The sequence below is a fragment of the Phytophthora parasitica genome, assembly GCF_000247585.1.
Source record: "Phytophthora parasitica INRA-310 unplaced genomic scaffold supercont2.18, whole genome shotgun sequence".
NCBI classification, from domain to species: domain Eukaryota; phylum Oomycota; class Peronosporomycetes; order Peronosporales; family Peronosporaceae; genus Phytophthora; species Phytophthora nicotianae.
The window spans coordinates 622,778-636,649 of NW_008649004.1; the positions used below are offsets into that span (position 1 = coordinate 622,778).

The following is a 13,872-nucleotide window of genomic DNA, read 5'->3' on the forward strand; positions in this document are numbered from 1 at the left end:
TGTGCAAAAGTGTCTAAAACTCAATGACAGCGATCTTCGATCAGTCCTCAAAGAAGCAACGTGTGTATCGCGTGTCCCCCCTTGAAGAAGCAGCAGCTCCATGACGCCAGATCGAGCTCCTATCGCTGACCAGCGACGAACCACTCCGGCAGCTCAATCTACTCCGTCAGCTGCTCGGTCAGCACGCTCCGGGACCAGCCCGTTCCGTTCTCCACCTGGTTTCGTGTTGAGACGCTCTCCACGCTACAGCCCTTATCGCGATGGCATATCGTACTCCAGTCCGTCAAGCCAACAGCTTAACTCGCCCCCAGTAACTCGACCGATAACATTCTCTCCGCAGCCTAGGACAACAACCCCATCCCGTCCACCACATTCTCCAGCTCCACCCCGCTCGTCTCGTGCATCGCCTTTAAGAACTGGGCGTCCCCGTAACGATATATGGGATAACTACTACATTGAAAGGGAGAATGGAAAGAAGCATGGCCGCTGCAAGTATTGCGGTACGCTTAAGAAGAATGGAAAGCCCCGCGGCAACTTGCTCAAACACTTGATCAGCTCTAGACAGTGCCCTAACGTACTCCGAGATGTTCAGATTTCTTTGCAACCGAAACCTGTTGCTACGGGTCCACTACCTGCCACGGATGTACCTTCCCTCTCTAACCCCAGTTAACTCACTCAAAACACCTTCGAAATGGCTTTGGCGAGGGTGTTTTTCGTTTTTTGCGCCCTACCATTTGTGCTGGTTGAAGCGCGAATTTTTCGTGAGTTTATTTCTCTCTTGGCTCCAACAATGAAGGTGCCTTCGAGGCACAAGCATAGCGGGGCTCTATTAAACCGTGTTCGTCAATAAGTACACCTAAATGTTCTCGATCTGATCAACGGGCAAGACTACGTATCTCCGACATGAACACCAGGAACACCTACACGTAGAACAGCAGCGTCAGCAGGCCCTCCTCCGTCAGGTCGTCGTTCGTACTCAGGTACATGGTCCACCATGAAGCTCAAGTAGGTGTACATGGACAAGTGGATCCAGTAGATCCCAGGGTTCCGGATGCTGTTCAACCTGTTGCGGTACATGAGCGCGCCAAACTGACACAGCGACGACGGCGACGGCTGCTCAATGTCCGGCTAATGCTGCAGCGTCTTGCGGTCGCTCTTGATGCGGTTGATCAGTTCCTTGCGGATCTCGCTCTGGGTGTACGACTGCACCATCTGCGGGACGTCTGCGTGGTCGTCGAAGTCTGTATTCACTAGACTGATGAAGTACTCAGCCGGGTTCATGTACTGCGGACAGTCGTAGCCTGCTGACGCGAAGTGCAGGGTCATTTGACGACAGGAGCCACGATACACGGTCTGACCACCCGACAGCGCTACGATGGTGGGTTGGTTCAGGATGAGGGGGATTGCGTTGGACAACAGCTCGATGGCGATGCTCAGCGGTGCTTCTGGCTGACGTTTGCGACGTCATGCTGGTGCTGTGAAGATTCCCAGCAGCGAGTCCCCGACCTCAAGTATCTGGCCACGGCGCGGAACGTATTGGACATGCGCGTCGACACGTCTCCGGAGATGAAAATGATCATGCAAAACTGTCTAAAAGTCCTGTAACCTCTTTTTTCGAATATGCCATTACTTAGTTTGGAAGCTTTTTGAATTTTGGACAGGATTTTAGACATTTTACAAAAGTATTTTGGAGCGTTCTGAACACATCCAAAACCCCCACCATAATGAAAAGGATCAAAAGTGGGCCGAAACAATGCGCACTTTTTTGATACAAAGTACTTTTTTGGCGTATAAACTTCTAAGTCAAGATTCTGTCTGAACTTGGAGGTGTGTATACTTTAGTAAAGTGCATACAATTAATATTTTAATTAAAAAAGCAGTAAAATTAATTATATACATCCGAAATAAAATGACATCAAGCTTTAAAATCCCGATGTATTGTTTCAATAATTGATTTTGCGCTGCCTAATTGGGCCGCCAAAATTAATATTGCCAATTCTTCAGTCCATTCACGAACCTGCTGACTTGCCGACTTGCCGCCTTTGAAGACGACGACGATGGTAGGCAACAAGCACAAGAATGGCATCATCTGCACGTTCCCGAATTGCAACAAGCCCATGCGCACTCAGAAGTTCAAGATGCACTTCACCAGGGCGCACTTGAAGGATGGCGAGGTTTACTCGGTGGAACATCGACGGCAGTACGAAGTGGCGAGGGAGGATAATGCTCGCGGCACCGTGAAGTCTGAGCTTGTTTCCGCGGTTGCTACAGCTCCGGAGACACCGTCGGTGATGTCTACAACGACGACTATGGACGGTATTTCCCGTGTGGAGACTGTGTATCCTGCTGTTGCTGCACACGAGGATATCGATGGGGCACAAGCGAGGCAGGTGCAAAACCAGAAGGCCCCGTTGTCCTCGAATCTAGAAGACCAAGTCACATGCGCCGTCAGGAATGAAAATGTTGCTACTAGTACGAGTGCACCACCCAGAACTATAAATACTACGTCCATTGCGCCGGCGTCTGCGCCGACTTCGCTGCCGAGCGAGCAAGTCAGCGGCATCAAGCGCCCGATAGCCGCGATAGAGAGCTCCTCCGGGGATACCGTTGACCCAACGTGCGTGCTGTTGATGCAGTTTATCGCGCTGATGGACCAGCGCTTCCAGGAGCTGGTAAGCAAGATGGGCGAAATGATCGACGTGCAGAAAGACCTGATCGACACATTACAGGCCAGCAACCCGGGCGGACAGGCACCGGCATCGGCCTTCTCACACGCCGTCGAGGTGGTCATGAAAAAACGCAAGAAAGATACGAGCTCTCGCGGTGATAGTAACAGTGAGAATGGCAATGCCAACGCCAACCCCGACGCTAATGGTGAGGGTCAGGGCGACGGATTTGTCTTGTAGGCGGCATGATGACATCTAAAATTGAGTCCTAGCTAAGTATTGTTTCATTCGATTCGTCTTACATGGTGGTGCGTTTCCGAGGTTGCTTGAAGCTTCGAAGCACTTTGTAGCCATTTCAGGTGGTAAGTGATGTGCACCACACTTCGTTGGCTTCCAGTCAATTGCAGACAACAAGATGAGCGACCAAGCCGTGGAAGCGTTCGGCAGCGTGGAGCAGACCCTAGCGGCTGTGGAGGAGCACCTCGCTGTTTTCAAGCAGACGTCTATGGAGGAGTTTGTAGCAACCTTAAGCCCTTTGGAGCGTGCGAAGGTTCAGGTCTCGCTGGGTACGTGTAACAAACTTAGGATAATTTTTGATGGTCTTTGATTGTCGACTTACTAAGCTGCTCGACTCTCTTGCTGTGTTACTAGCCTACACTATCAATGCATTGCTGTTCGTTTTCTTGAAGACGCAAGGCGTTTCTCCCAAGGACATTCGACAGACTCACGTCAAGCAGGAGCTGGTAGAATTTACTCCTCTCGTTAATTGTTGCGGATGATGAAATTGCTAACGACGTTTGGGTGTTTCCGATTAAATGCATTTAGGAGCGCGTAAAAGCTTTTATTAAGAAAATTAAGGACGCGGAGGAGCTAGCCAAGGGACCTAAACTTGTGCTCGACAAGGACGCCTCGAAGCGCTTTATTCACAATGCGCTGAGCTCCGATCAAGTGTACGTGGACGCAGTGAAGGCCAAAAAGGGGGAGGACGAGAGCAAGGATGCGGAAAAGGAAACACAAACGAAATCAGAAGGCAAAGGAAAGCGGGCGGCCTCCAAATCCGCCGGCAAGAGAAATAAGCGCCAACGGAAACGCTAGTCTACGTCCATGTACCACCCAGCGTAGAGCACCGAAAATCACTATTGCATTTATACGTTTATTGTGCAAGCTGCCACCTTCTCACAAGTTTTGTCAGACGTAGTTATACACGCACTTGATCTGCTGAGGGTGAGTTTCCTGACGGCAGAGCGGGCATTCAGCTTTGTTCTTCTGGCACCAGCCCACGACGCACTCCCAGCAAAATACGTGGCCACACGGGGTGACGGCTGGGGATACTCGTTCGCCCAAACAGAGTGCACATTTTCGTCGGGATTGGCGACTCTTTCCAACGCTCCCACCTTTGGATTGTTGATGAGAAGCCACCGAGTTTGAATTCACAAATGAAAGTGACGTAGGGACTCTCTCCGAGTGAGAAAACGGGGTCGCGGGGATACCGGCTGCGTTCCTCGCCTCCTGTTGGCGCAGCTTCTTCTCCTGTTTGTGGTGTCCATGTAAGCGCTTAAGCTCGATTGTCGCTGTGGCGAGTAACCGAAGCGACATCATATACCCGAGCAGGGACAGGTTCATACCGGGCATCAAGTCCTTCCGAACGAAGATATACTGGATATTGGCTATTCGTTTCGCCAAGTGCAGGTACCGTGCGAACACATAAAAAACTGCGAGGTGAGCGTGCGTCCCCCATTGCTGTACACAAGCCAAGCTGAATTCGTACGATGCGGGGAACAAATCGTTCTCGATCCATGCACCCATAGCCTTGAGCCTTGATACTACTCGGTCAAATTGCTGAAGTAGCCGCTGGGGTGTCAACGTAGCCACTAGACTCTCGTCTGTATTTGATGTTGCCGTCGCTGCTACCGCATCTTCTTGCCGAAGACGAAGCTGCTGCTCCATACGCTCCCTCGGCGTGCGGGTCAGATGACTTAAGTTTTTCCAGCCGCTTTGGGATCGCGCGGCCAGGTACCGAGGCAGCACGGCGCACGCGAGCCATAGTGTGTGACGTCGAAGCCGCACAGGCGCCACAGGCCCAGAACCTGGCTTGGTGACGCGGGTAATATCGCAAAATTCTTCGCCCAGCGTCTGACCGGGCTGCTGCATGCCGATGGACAGACCGTAGTAGAGCAGAGAAGAAATCGCTGCCAGCTCCGGCAGGAGCTGCGACAGTAGGTGGGCCCCGCAGCCGCGCTCCAGCACTTCACGCAGCAAATTCTTGAGCTCACTCTCGTACACCGCATCCTTATTATCTGCCAGAAGCAGCTCTGCGCACGCACCGGCCGCCGGGAACGCGTCTGCAGCTTTGGACGTCGTCATTCTGGCCTCGCTGATTTTGAGAAGTGCTTCATCATCATGAAAATGCCTTGAACTTATCAAACCTGTGATTATACATAGTGAATGCTAGGTTATGGGTTTTGGATTGGATGGGGAGTGGCGCCACTACCAAGCAGGAAAGCAGCGTTACCGTATCTACTGCTAGCTCTTCGTCTCGGGAGGCGTATCTGGTTGAGCGAGCGACAGACAGCTGGGGCCAAGATGGTGATGACCAAGAGCAGCAAGATGCTCAACTACATCAACTACCGTATGAAGGTGACGCTGCAGGACTCGCGCGTGCTGATCGGCTACTTCATGGCTTTCGACAAGCATATGAACCTGGTGCTGGGCGACTGCGAAGAGTTCCGCACGCTCAAGGCCAAGGTCAAGTCTGCTGTTTCGGAGGAGCGTGTCGAGAAGCGCCACTTAGGTCTCGTGCTGCTGCGCGGAGAGAGCGTCGTGTCCCTCACCGTGGAGGGTCCGCCACTCGCTAAGGAGAACGAGACTGTCGGACCGAGCGGCCCTGGCGTAGCGCGTGCAGCCGGGCGCGGCATCCCAGCGGCACCTATGGGTGCTCCTCCCATGGGACTGATGGCACCTATGCGCGGCATTGGAGGCTCGGCCCCAGGGATGATGCAGCCAGGACAAGGTATGTATTTGATAGCACTTTCGTGCAATGAAATGGCTGTGGCAGCGATGCAGTGGCGTGTGGCTGGCTCCAAGTGATCAATCGAACAGATAAGCGATCGGGCGCACGGCTTTTCTCCGAACCCGGCTGAGCACCAATTAGGAAACTACTGCCTACGATCTTAGTATGATGGAGTCTGCCCAGCCACTAAGCCGAGCAGCATTCGCAGTGACTATGGTGGCGTGAATCTAACGCTTGTGTTTGTATTGTGGGTATGGTGTTGCAGTGGCGGCAATGGCACAGCCACAGGCATACGGACGAGGACGCGGTATTCCAGGACCCCCCGGTGGTATGATGCCTCCTCCTCGACCGATGCCAGGCATGGGAATGCCCCCTCCAGGAATGGGCATGCCTCCCGGAATGGGTCCACCGCCAGGAATGATGCCTCCTCCGGGAATGCGTGGGCCTCCGGGTCCACCGCCTGGTATGCGCGGTCCGCCGGGCCAGTAGATCAAGGCGCCGCATTCGACTATCGTTGAGCCATCCTCACACAAAGAAGAATGAAGAAGAACCAGTCGGAAACAAGTACTGTTCTCGTAGACACAGGTTACCCAGCGTCTTACGCAGAGAAAGAGGTATGAATGACATATAAGTTATAGTATTTGTTTCTCGTGCGGGCTAGAAATCCTCTCGTGCACAATGGTAAGTTTTGCCTTGTCCTTCCCGACACTGTCATTTAGCTACGCATATCGATCAAACTGCCAAGACGACTGAGAGTGCTCTACAGCCGGTTCCAGACCTGCTCTTCCGAGTCATCCTCGACTACAGCCTGCTCCATAATGAACTTGCCTTCTTTGTACTTCTGGGAACTCTCCATGGCTTTAATCTAGGCATCACATAATGCAGGTGATCAATCAGGCGATGGCACCTTCATCAAGCAGCACCACGTACGTATTTCCAGCCCAGCACGAAGTCACATTGGCTGCACAACACGTCAGCGATGCTGTGCATCCCCGTCATTAGATAGCGGTTGCGAGCTGGGCCGACACGAACGTTATACCTTAACAATAGAACAGATTAGCACACGCGCAAAATCTTTTGTTCCGTTACCGTACATGTTATTCATTAGGAATGCTTTGCCAGTGCGGCCGAAGAACGTTTTCGATACGACATCGTCGTGGTCGGCCACCGCGTTGCCGCAGTCAGAGCAACGGAATGCATGCATTCCCTCCACATCGCACAGCTCCCGCGAGAAACCAAAGACTTTGCTGATGCCGCAGTTTGTGCCGGATCCACGCCAAGTCTCTTCGGCCTGGCGCAGCAATTCCTCGTCCTCTTCGTCATCTGCGAGCTCGTCGTCACTAGGAGTCTCCATCCGCGGCGCGCGCCGCCATGTACTGTGGTTTTCGAGATACTCAACGTGCTTGCAGCCGCTGCGGATCACCACAAGAGGCGGCATCGAAGGCTGTTGCAGCTGGAGAGAGCGCTGTAGATTGACGGCCTTCTTAAAGCTGTGTAGCTTTAAAATTGTTTCGTGTTGTGTTGCAGCGTAAAAGGTTGTTGCTTTTTTTGTCTTGAAGAAGCACATCTTTTCGATATTTTTTTTTGGCAGCCACTTTACTCAAACCAAGTCAAATTTGGTGCCAGACACACTGAAATGGCTACATTTTGTTCACTTGCAGTCGGAGCGATGAAGGCTGTATACTAAGTATTATTGATCTGTTCTTTCAAGACGCAACTCAAAGACCACACTCCAGTCGTCCTCGTCGACATGCAGCGGTCGGCCTAATGCACCCACTAACGTAGTCACGGCTTCCCGAGTCGCCAGACGCACCGATGGGTGCTTGTGAACTGTGAAACCTGTCTGCTTTGCAGCGGCTACGAAGTGTGACGCTGTGCATTTGCTTACATTACATGTACCTTCACAAGTAGTTCGGCATGGATCCATGGACAGCAGTGCCATCGACTTGGGTCCAGGACGAAGCACAGAGCGAATCGTCTCGAGAAGAGGGACGTGCAGATCTCGCCCCAGCTGTGTGATCTCACTGCCGAGCATGGTGTCGAACTTGTGAGCAAAAGGCACGATAGACTCGGCGACACCCCATTCCAGCTCCCCGCTCGAGACGATGGCGGAGGATCCGTCAGCCTCACGCTCTTCCCAAATGTGTTGGTTCTTCGCGATGTTTCTCGCCAGCAGATCAGGAAACTCGTCTGTCAAGACGGTTGTTTTGGCACCTAGCGAGGCGGCGACCAGTCCGCACAGACCACAGCCAGCCCCGAGCTCGATCACATCGCGTTCCCGAACCACCTCCTGATCGTGCGTCTCCAGGAATTCGCAGAGGACCAGCGCGCCCGCCCACACTTCGCCGCCTAGACCGTCAACTTTGGTAGTGTCCTGCACCACGCGAACGCAGACATCGTTGCGCAGGCGGAAGGCGGCCTCGTGCTCCTGTTGCTTTGATCTGGTCATCTTTGCCAATCAACACAACACACGAAAAGGCAACTCCCTCGACTCACTGACTTAGGACACTATATCGAGGAAAATTATTGCTTGGCGAATGGGTGGAGGCGCTGACAACATCTAAAAGACACACTCGCACTCTACATCTTCTCGCGGCCGGGGCTTTAAATTTGCAGCACTAGAGCTGGTAAGTCATGGAGGCTGTGAACGCGTCCCGCCCGGATGTGATCGGCAAGCTGCCGCAGCTGCAGAACATGGTCAAACGCGACCCGGTGGGCTACCGCACCGAGTTCCTAATGCAACTACGTCACTTCGAGAGCGAGTATCAACTGTTCCTGCTGCAGCCCACGAAGGAGTCGGCGCACTTTGGTGCGCTTGTGAGCTTCCTGAGTCATGTGGCTAAATGTTACCCTACGGAGATGGCGGCCTTCCCCGAACAGATCATGGGACTGCTGCGCGACAACTACCTGGTGCTGGAGCCGGAGCTGCGCAAAACGCTTGTGCAGAGCCTCATGCTGCTGCGTAACCGTGGCCTTGTGGACGCCATCACGCTGCTCAAGCTCTTTTTCGAGCTATTTCGTTGCCCGGATAAACGGCTGCGCGAGTTATTGTACAAACACATTGTGTCGGACATCCGCCAACTCAATGCCACGTCGCGCAACGTAAAGGTGAACAAAGCGCTGCAGAACTTCCTATTTGAGATGCTCAAAGACGAGAGCGAACACGCCGCCGTCAAGTCGCTGCAGGTGCTGATGGAGCTCTTCAAGCGCAAGATCTGGCACGATCAGCGCAGTGTTAACGTTATAGTTACGGCATGCACGAGTAAAAACACGAAGCTGCTGGTGATGGCTCTCAGTTTCTTTTTGGGAATCGACGAGGATATTTTGGAGGACGAAGAGCAGCAGAAAAAGGAGAAAAAGGCTCTCGTGGCTGTAGACTTTCACGCTCACTCGAAGAAGACGAAGAAGCGTCAGCGTGACACTCTGCAAGCACTTAGCAAGAACAAGCGAGCACGCAAGCGTGAACTCGACTTCATGGCTACCTTCCCTGCGATCGAATTGCTGAATGATCCACAGGGCGTCGCTGAGCGCCAGTTGAAGCTGCTCAAGAGCTGCACGGAGCGTTTTGAGGTGAAGCTCCTGATGATGAACTTCATTGGTCGCGTTTTGGGCTTCCACAAGCTTGTGGTCCTTCCTTTCTACCCTCTACTGCAGCGCTACTTGCAATCTCACCAGCAGAGTGTCACGGCTATCCTGGCGTATTTGGTACAATCATGTCACGACGAAATCCCACCGGAGGAGCTCCTGCCTATTGTCAAGAGTATTGCGCACAACTTCGTCACGGAGAGATGTTCGTCCGAAGTGATTGCTGTGGGTATTAACTCTCTACGTGAACTGTTCCGCCGCGTGCCGCTTTTGCTGGAATGCGAGGGAATGGACGTGCTAGTGAGCGATTTAGTCCAGTACAATCGTGCACGCGACAAAACTATCGTCATGGCAGCGCGTGGTGTGCTCAATCTCATTCGTGACATTCATCCGGCTCTGCTTAAGCGCAAGGATCGCGGCAAGTTTCACAATGAAGCTGCCAAGCCTCATCGCTACGGTGAACTGGTGGCAAGCGAAGGCGTGGATGGTGCCGATCTGCTGGCGGAAGCTGAAGCCGCTGGACGCTTTGATGGCGAAGACAACAAGGACGGATGGGAGGTGGCATCGAACACATCGGACGAGGATAACTCTGAGGACGAGTGGGTTGATGTTTCATCCGATGAAGAAGACAATGAGCGCGGAGACAATGGCGATGCAAATGAAGATGATGCAGAGGAAGAAGAGAGCAGCGAGGAGGCCCCACAGATTGAGCAGAAGGATCGCTTGGACGCCCGTCGTATTTTGACGCCGCTCGATTTTGAACGCATTGAGATGCTAAAGAAAGAGCGTGATGCAGCTTTGAAGGACCCGAAGTCACGCAGCAAGCGCAAGGCCGAGGAGGATGCTGCCAAAGCCAGCTCGGATGCAACAAAGGTTAATCCGACTGATCTCGAGGGCTACTCGAAGAAGAAGCGCATGACTCAAGAGGAACGACTTCGCGTCGTCCTCGAAGGTCGTGAGGACTTTAAGCACAAACGCTCAGGCGGTGGTACTACCAATACGGAGAAGAAGCGCCTGAAGCACTTCATGATGATCAAGAAGAGCAAATCTGTGCAGTCGAAGGTGCTCGTATCTGCTCGCCAGGTGCAGCGCCAGAAGAATCGCGTAGTCAAGAAGATTCTAAAGCACGACGCGAAGAAACGTCGCAAGATCTAGTCATTGCGACGTTCAGTAGATGCATCCTTGGTAATGTTTTTGAAAAGAAAAATGCTCGATATCAACAGAGTTTTGCGTTACCGGACGATCTGCAAAAGAACACTAGCTAGCATTGCTATTACTTTTACTGAAACGCTGTTGTCTCGGGAGAATCCCTCGCATGTCGTGACTACTTTTGTCGACGGTCCACGTTCGCGGGTTTTCTTCTAAATCTGCGCTGGACACGTCGCTCTTACACATCCATGGACTGCTTCTTCTTCAAACGAAGCTCATCCTGGATCTCCTGGATGGTCTTGCCCTTCGTTTCAGGCACGTACTTGAGCGTGAAAGCGAGTGCCAGGCACAGCGCGGCACAGAACGGCACAAAAGTGTACTCGCCTAGCTCGCGTTGCATTGTTGGGAACGTGAGTCCGACCAAAAAGCTGCACGACCAGTTCACCATTGTGGCAATACTCATGGCAGTCGGACGCGGCTTGGCAGGGAACATCTCTGCTACAATCAACCACGGGATGGGGCCTAAACCAATCTCGAAGAACCATACGAAGCACATGACGCCGCCCACACTAGCCATGCTCGCAAACGGCAAAGCATTCATCAACCCCAGCGTCAGCACGACACTGGAGAAAATCATGCCGATCGCAGAGTAAATCAGTAGCGGTCGACGACCAGCCGTATCCATCAGTACCAGCGCAACACCCGTTGAAATGACGTTGACCGTGTACACCAACGTAGCGCCCACCAGTGGATCCTTCAGACCAACGTTCTTGAAGAAAGAGCTCGCGTAGAACATGACAGCATTGATACCACTGAACTGCTGAGCGACCTGTAGGACAACGGCGGCCACGAGCGGGAAGCGGATGCTTCGGTCCTTGAGAACGTCCCAAATACCGGTGTTAGCACCCGATTCATTGTCACTAGCCGAGCAAATGCTGTCGATCTCCTCGTACACATCATTGGACCCACGCAACCGACGCAGAATGTCAGCGGCCTCCTTGGGGCGGTTCTTGGTCAAGAGCCAACGCGGACTCTCTGTCAATAGCGATGCAAGGGCCAGTTGTAGGATTCCAGGCACGGCCGTAAAGCCGAATAGTAAGCGCCAACCAGGCTGAGCGATGCCTTGGCTTTCTCCAGAGTACTTGAACGCGAGAAGATCGGCGGCCAAGATACCCATAACCATGAACAACTGGTAGCCTGTGCCCAACGCACCACGCAGATTGGGCGGTGCAAGCTCACCAAGATACAGAGGCACCACAACACTCACAGTTCCCGAGGCGAAGCCCACCAGAAAACGGCCCAAAATGAGTGCGTACATGTTGACCGACAGTGCCATGATGGCTCCCGCAATGATGAAGAGGAACGAGTCCACAAGCAGAGCCTTCTTACGACCCAATGCTGTGCTTACATGGCCCGCTGTAAGCGAGCCAATGGGACCTCCCACCGCGAAAATGGACACGCAGACGGCCCACTCCATATCCGAGTGACCAGGGAAGATGATGTCCGGGGTGATGCCGCCCGTGACACCCGTATTGTAGCCGAACTGGAAAGCACTCATCAGCGCCACACCACAGCTCAGTAATAACGGGAACGTGTATCCAGGCTCAGGGAACTCGTCATCAGCTCCAAGCAGTGGCTGATCTTCTCCTCTGGCCACAAGATTGGTGAACGATCCCCATGAGCTGCGCGACTTGAGATTGGAGTAACTGCGCTCACGCTGGAACGACTGCCGGCGCATTCCAGGCAGCACCGAGAAGGGCAGCTCCTGGTACAAACGCTTTTGCTCCTCGACTATTGTCACACGTCACAGGTTGAACACACGTGAGTTAGACCGGGCAGCAAAAGTTAATGGGGAACAAGACGAGAATACCAAGATGCAGCCGTGAGCCTTACCATAGAACTGGAGGTTCTGAGCCGTGTTGCTACGCTTCTTAAGTCTCTCGGCGGTCTTGAGGTCGGCCCAGCTACCGTTGGTACCCAACGCCACGTCGCTCTGCGAGTGCTGCATCGTTGCCTATTTCGTCCGCCTTGCCGTTGCCAAGCGTGCTAGTGGTGTATGGCCCCTGTCTCGATGCTTTGTGGCTCGGCTGCTCCAGCGAGACTTCGATCGAGAGCTACCGTGCAAGTTGGCGAATGAGCCAAAGTTCGTCCGGTTGTCGACCAAAGATCGCGTAACGACAGCACAAGTGATAGCATTAAGATTCGCTGAACCAGTATGTGGAAAGCAGTGAAAAATGGTTTATGTACGTTGATCTCCCATTCAAATTTCATTGATACCGCATATAACGTTTTGTAAGTTCGATGAACCAACTTAACGTATTCCGCCCCCATTTTGGAACAATTGTCATTTTGACTTTCGAAGGCTCGTGGAAGAGATACAAACCGAGAATGTGAAGCTCCTGCATAGACCCCTCTGTCATTTTGCGTGGCAAACAGAGACAGCGATATAAAACAACTTGTTCGTTTACTGGAAAGTAATATTGAACTATGTCTATGCGAGTCTAATGCTGAATCTTTGGCGATCCCTCTCAGCGACGTGGCTTTTGCGTCTGGTAGTGGAGGTCATTCTGAATCAACGTTTCAAGCTCCTCCAGGCGCTGCCGATCAATGTGCGGCTGCATCTGCCATGATGCCAGATAAATGGTCACAGTCTCATGCTTAAAGCACTCGAAGATGTCGCTAGCGATGAGCGACTTGGCCACCAGCTCGTGTTCGTACATGCTCAGCACCTCGAGCAAGATCATCTCTGTCATAGATAGCAGTACCAGTCAGTTAACCTTATCCATGCTACTCTAACAGGAGGGTCATGGCATACCATATCGTTGTCTGCGCTTCTCGTCCAGCCTATTTGCCTGGTCATCTGATATTAAGCGATGCATCCGCGCATAAATGTCTGCCTGCGTCGTCAATGGCCAGGTCAGCACGGCAGGCTTGCGAGATAACTACCACTCGAAGGAGCACGCACCAAGCCATCCACTTCATCTTGAAGTCGCTTGCTGCACCGATGTGCCAGATCCCACAACTGTCATCAGCCAGAGTAATAGCCCGGAACAGCACATCACATTAAATACATTCTTGAAACGTGAAGCTTGCCACACAGTACGCACCCGTGAGGACGCACGATATTGGAGGTGTTCGCAGTCAGCCAGCGACCCCCAGTGCTCTCCAGTGAGGTATCTGTCCGTTTTGAAAGTCAGAGGCGGTTTATGCGGTTTTCAGCAGCCACGAAACTCACGTTGTCTTTTGCACACTATCTGCAACCTTGGCAAGTTGTTGCTGACCCCGTGCGCACGCTGCCTGCCATTCTTGATCGAGCTTCTTCCACGGACTCAGCCACCAGCAGGCGTCTCTCGCCGCCATTCTTATCGTTGAAAATGGACTCCGCTTCCGCATGGTCATGCATTACGATAGGTACGTGACAGTTGCACCGAGACACGTCCGGATTGGTAGAAACTTGACTTC

At 52.8% G+C, this 13,872-nt stretch overlaps 11 protein-coding genes across 14 annotated transcripts; 4 read left to right on the forward strand and 7 right to left on the reverse strand.

The window, feature by feature from the left end:
* Window positions 1-888: 888 nt before the first annotated feature.
* Window positions 889-1,077, reverse strand: PPTG_09543 (hypothetical protein; the record flags this gene model as incomplete). The annotated part of the gene is made up of 1 exon (XM_008904551.1): window positions 889-1,077. The coding sequence occupies one exon, from the start codon at window positions 1,075-1,077 to the stop codon at window positions 889-891; it is 189 nt and encodes a 62-aa protein (XP_008902799.1).
* A 51-nt stretch (window positions 1,078-1,128) lies between these two features.
* Window positions 1,129-1,544, reverse strand: PPTG_09544 (hypothetical protein; the record flags this gene model as incomplete). Its single annotated transcript, XM_008904552.1, has 2 exons — window positions 1,129-1,449; window positions 1,524-1,544. 2 exons carry the CDS (start codon window positions 1,542-1,544, stop codon window positions 1,129-1,131), a joined length of 342 nt encoding a protein of 113 aa, XP_008902800.1.
* A 423-nt stretch (window positions 1,545-1,967) lies between these two features.
* On the forward strand, window positions 1,968-2,986 carry PPTG_09545 (hypothetical protein). The gene has a single exon (XM_008904553.1). It carries the CDS (start codon window positions 2,058-2,060, stop codon window positions 2,904-2,906), a length of 849 nt encoding a protein of 282 aa, XP_008902801.1. The 5' UTR covers window positions 1,968-2,057; the 3' UTR covers window positions 2,907-2,986.
* A 38-nt stretch (window positions 2,987-3,024) lies between these two features.
* On the forward strand, window positions 3,025-3,888 carry PPTG_09546 (hypothetical protein). The gene is made up of 3 exons (XM_008904554.1): window positions 3,025-3,232; window positions 3,318-3,409; window positions 3,492-3,888. Exons 1-3 carry the CDS (start codon window positions 3,082-3,084, stop codon window positions 3,759-3,761), a joined length of 513 nt encoding a protein of 170 aa, XP_008902802.1. The 5' UTR covers window positions 3,025-3,081; the 3' UTR covers window positions 3,762-3,888.
* On the reverse strand, window positions 3,787-5,079 carry PPTG_09547 (hypothetical protein). The gene has a single exon (XM_008904555.1). It carries the CDS (start codon window positions 5,028-5,030, stop codon window positions 3,855-3,857), a length of 1,176 nt encoding a protein of 391 aa, XP_008902803.1. The 5' UTR covers window positions 5,031-5,079; the 3' UTR covers window positions 3,787-3,854.
* Window positions 4,847-6,441, forward strand: PPTG_09548. Of its 2 annotated transcripts, none has more exons than XM_008904557.1 (3): window positions 4,847-4,886; window positions 4,971-5,839; window positions 5,942-6,441. In XM_008904557.1, the coding sequence occupies exon 2, from the start codon at window positions 5,112-5,114 to the stop codon at window positions 5,751-5,753; it is 642 nt and encodes a 213-aa protein (XP_008902805.1). In that variant the 5' UTR covers window positions 4,847-4,886; window positions 4,971-5,111; the 3' UTR covers window positions 5,754-5,839; window positions 5,942-6,441. The 2 variants fall into 2 exon arrangements, with proteins under 2 accessions (XP_008902805.1, XP_008902804.1); XM_008904556.1 differs by having other exon boundaries at window positions 4,971-5,676.
* Window positions 6,241-7,220, reverse strand: PPTG_09549 (hypothetical protein). Of its 3 annotated transcripts, XM_008904558.1 has the most exons (3): window positions 6,771-7,220; window positions 6,607-6,715; window positions 6,241-6,541 (listed from the first exon to the last, which is right to left on the reverse strand). In XM_008904558.1, the coding sequence occupies exons 1-3, from the start codon at window positions 7,112-7,114 to the stop codon at window positions 6,437-6,439; spliced, it is 558 nt and encodes a 185-aa protein (XP_008902806.1). In that variant the 5' UTR covers window positions 7,115-7,220; the 3' UTR covers window positions 6,241-6,436. The 3 variants fall into 3 exon arrangements, with proteins under 3 accessions (XP_008902806.1, XP_008902807.1, XP_008902808.1); XM_008904559.1 differs by having other exon boundaries at window positions 6,241-6,715; XM_008904560.1 differs by having other exon boundaries at window positions 6,607-7,220.
* Window positions 7,221-7,313: 93 nt separating this feature from the next.
* Window positions 7,314-8,168, reverse strand: PPTG_09550 (hypothetical protein). Its single transcript, XM_008904561.1, has one exon. It carries the CDS (start codon window positions 8,123-8,125, stop codon window positions 7,367-7,369), a length of 759 nt encoding a protein of 252 aa, XP_008902809.1. The 5' UTR covers window positions 8,126-8,168; the 3' UTR covers window positions 7,314-7,366.
* PPTG_09551 (hypothetical protein) lies at window positions 7,352-10,519 on the forward strand. Its single transcript, XM_008904562.1, has one exon. The coding sequence runs from the start codon at window positions 8,311-8,313 to the stop codon at window positions 10,414-10,416; it is 2,106 nt and encodes a 701-aa protein (XP_008902810.1). The 5' UTR covers window positions 7,352-8,310; the 3' UTR covers window positions 10,417-10,519.
* Window positions 10,469-12,603, reverse strand: PPTG_09552 (hypothetical protein). The gene is made up of 2 exons (XM_008904563.1): window positions 12,304-12,603; window positions 10,469-12,201 (listed from the first exon to the last, which is right to left on the reverse strand). Exons 1-2 carry the CDS (start codon window positions 12,416-12,418, stop codon window positions 10,649-10,651), a joined length of 1,668 nt encoding a protein of 555 aa, XP_008902811.1. The 5' UTR covers window positions 12,419-12,603; the 3' UTR covers window positions 10,469-10,648.
* Window positions 12,604-12,818: 215 nt separating this feature from the next.
* Window positions 12,819-13,809, reverse strand: PPTG_09553 (hypothetical protein; the record flags this gene model as incomplete). Its single annotated transcript, XM_008904564.1, has 5 exons — window positions 12,819-13,156; window positions 13,226-13,307; window positions 13,376-13,432; window positions 13,518-13,587; window positions 13,646-13,809. The coding sequence occupies 5 exons, from the start codon at window positions 13,807-13,809 to the stop codon at window positions 12,939-12,941; spliced, it is 591 nt and encodes a 196-aa protein (XP_008902812.1). The 3' UTR covers window positions 12,819-12,938.
* Window positions 13,810-13,872: the final 63 nt, after the last annotated feature.

What these genes read in the sequence shown, in the direction of transcription:
- PPTG_09552 (XM_008904563.1), bottom strand. Translation starts at nt 12,418, where the DNA reads ATGCAGCACTCGCAGAGCGACGTGGCGTTGGGTACCAACGGTAGCTGG. An exon ending in TCAGAACCTCCAGTTCTATG is followed by an intron (nt 12,202 to 12,303) that starts GTAAGGCTCACG and finishes GTGTGACAATAG; the next exon opens with TCGAGGAGCAAAAGCGTTTG.
- PPTG_09551 (XM_008904562.1), top strand. Translation starts at nt 8,311, where the DNA reads ATGGAGGCTGTGAACGCGTCCCGCCCGGATGTGATCGGCAAGCTGCCG.
- PPTG_09548 (XM_008904556.1), top strand. Translation starts at nt 5,112, where the DNA reads ATGCTAGGTTATGGGTTTTGGATTGGATGGGGAGTGGCGCCACTACCA. An exon ending in GATGATGCAGCCAGGACAAG is followed by an intron (nt 5,677 to 5,941) that starts GTATGTATTTGA and finishes ATGGTGTTGCAG; the next exon opens with TGGCGGCAATGGCACAGCCA.
- PPTG_09550 (XM_008904561.1), bottom strand. Translation starts at nt 8,125, where the DNA reads ATGACCAGATCAAAGCAACAGGAGCACGAGGCCGCCTTCCGCCTGCGC.
- PPTG_09547 (XM_008904555.1), bottom strand. Translation starts at nt 5,030, where the DNA reads ATGACGACGTCCAAAGCTGCAGACGCGTTCCCGGCGGCCGGTGCGTGC.
- PPTG_09545 (XM_008904553.1), top strand. Translation starts at nt 2,058, where the DNA reads ATGGTAGGCAACAAGCACAAGAATGGCATCATCTGCACGTTCCCGAAT.
- PPTG_09546 (XM_008904554.1), top strand. Translation starts at nt 3,082, where the DNA reads ATGAGCGACCAAGCCGTGGAAGCGTTCGGCAGCGTGGAGCAGACCCTA. An exon ending in GAAGGTTCAGGTCTCGCTGG is followed by an intron (nt 3,233 to 3,317) that starts GTACGTGTAACA and finishes CTGTGTTACTAG; the next exon opens with CCTACACTATCAATGCATTG. An exon ending in CTCACGTCAAGCAGGAGCTG is followed by an intron (nt 3,410 to 3,491) that starts GTAGAATTTACT and finishes AAATGCATTTAG; the next exon opens with GAGCGCGTAAAAGCTTTTAT.
- PPTG_09549 (XM_008904558.1), bottom strand. Translation starts at nt 7,114, where the DNA reads ATGCCGCCTCTTGTGGTGATCCGCAGCGGCTGCAAGCACGTTGAGTAT. An exon ending in GCATTCCTAATGAATAACAT is followed by an intron (nt 6,716 to 6,770) that starts GTACGGTAACGG and finishes TCTATTGTTAAG; the next exon opens with GTATAACGTTCGTGTCGGCC. An exon ending in TCGTGCTGGGCTGGAAATAC is followed by an intron (nt 6,542 to 6,606) that starts GTACGTGGTGCT and finishes TGTGATGCCTAG; the next exon opens with ATTAAAGCCATGGAGAGTTC.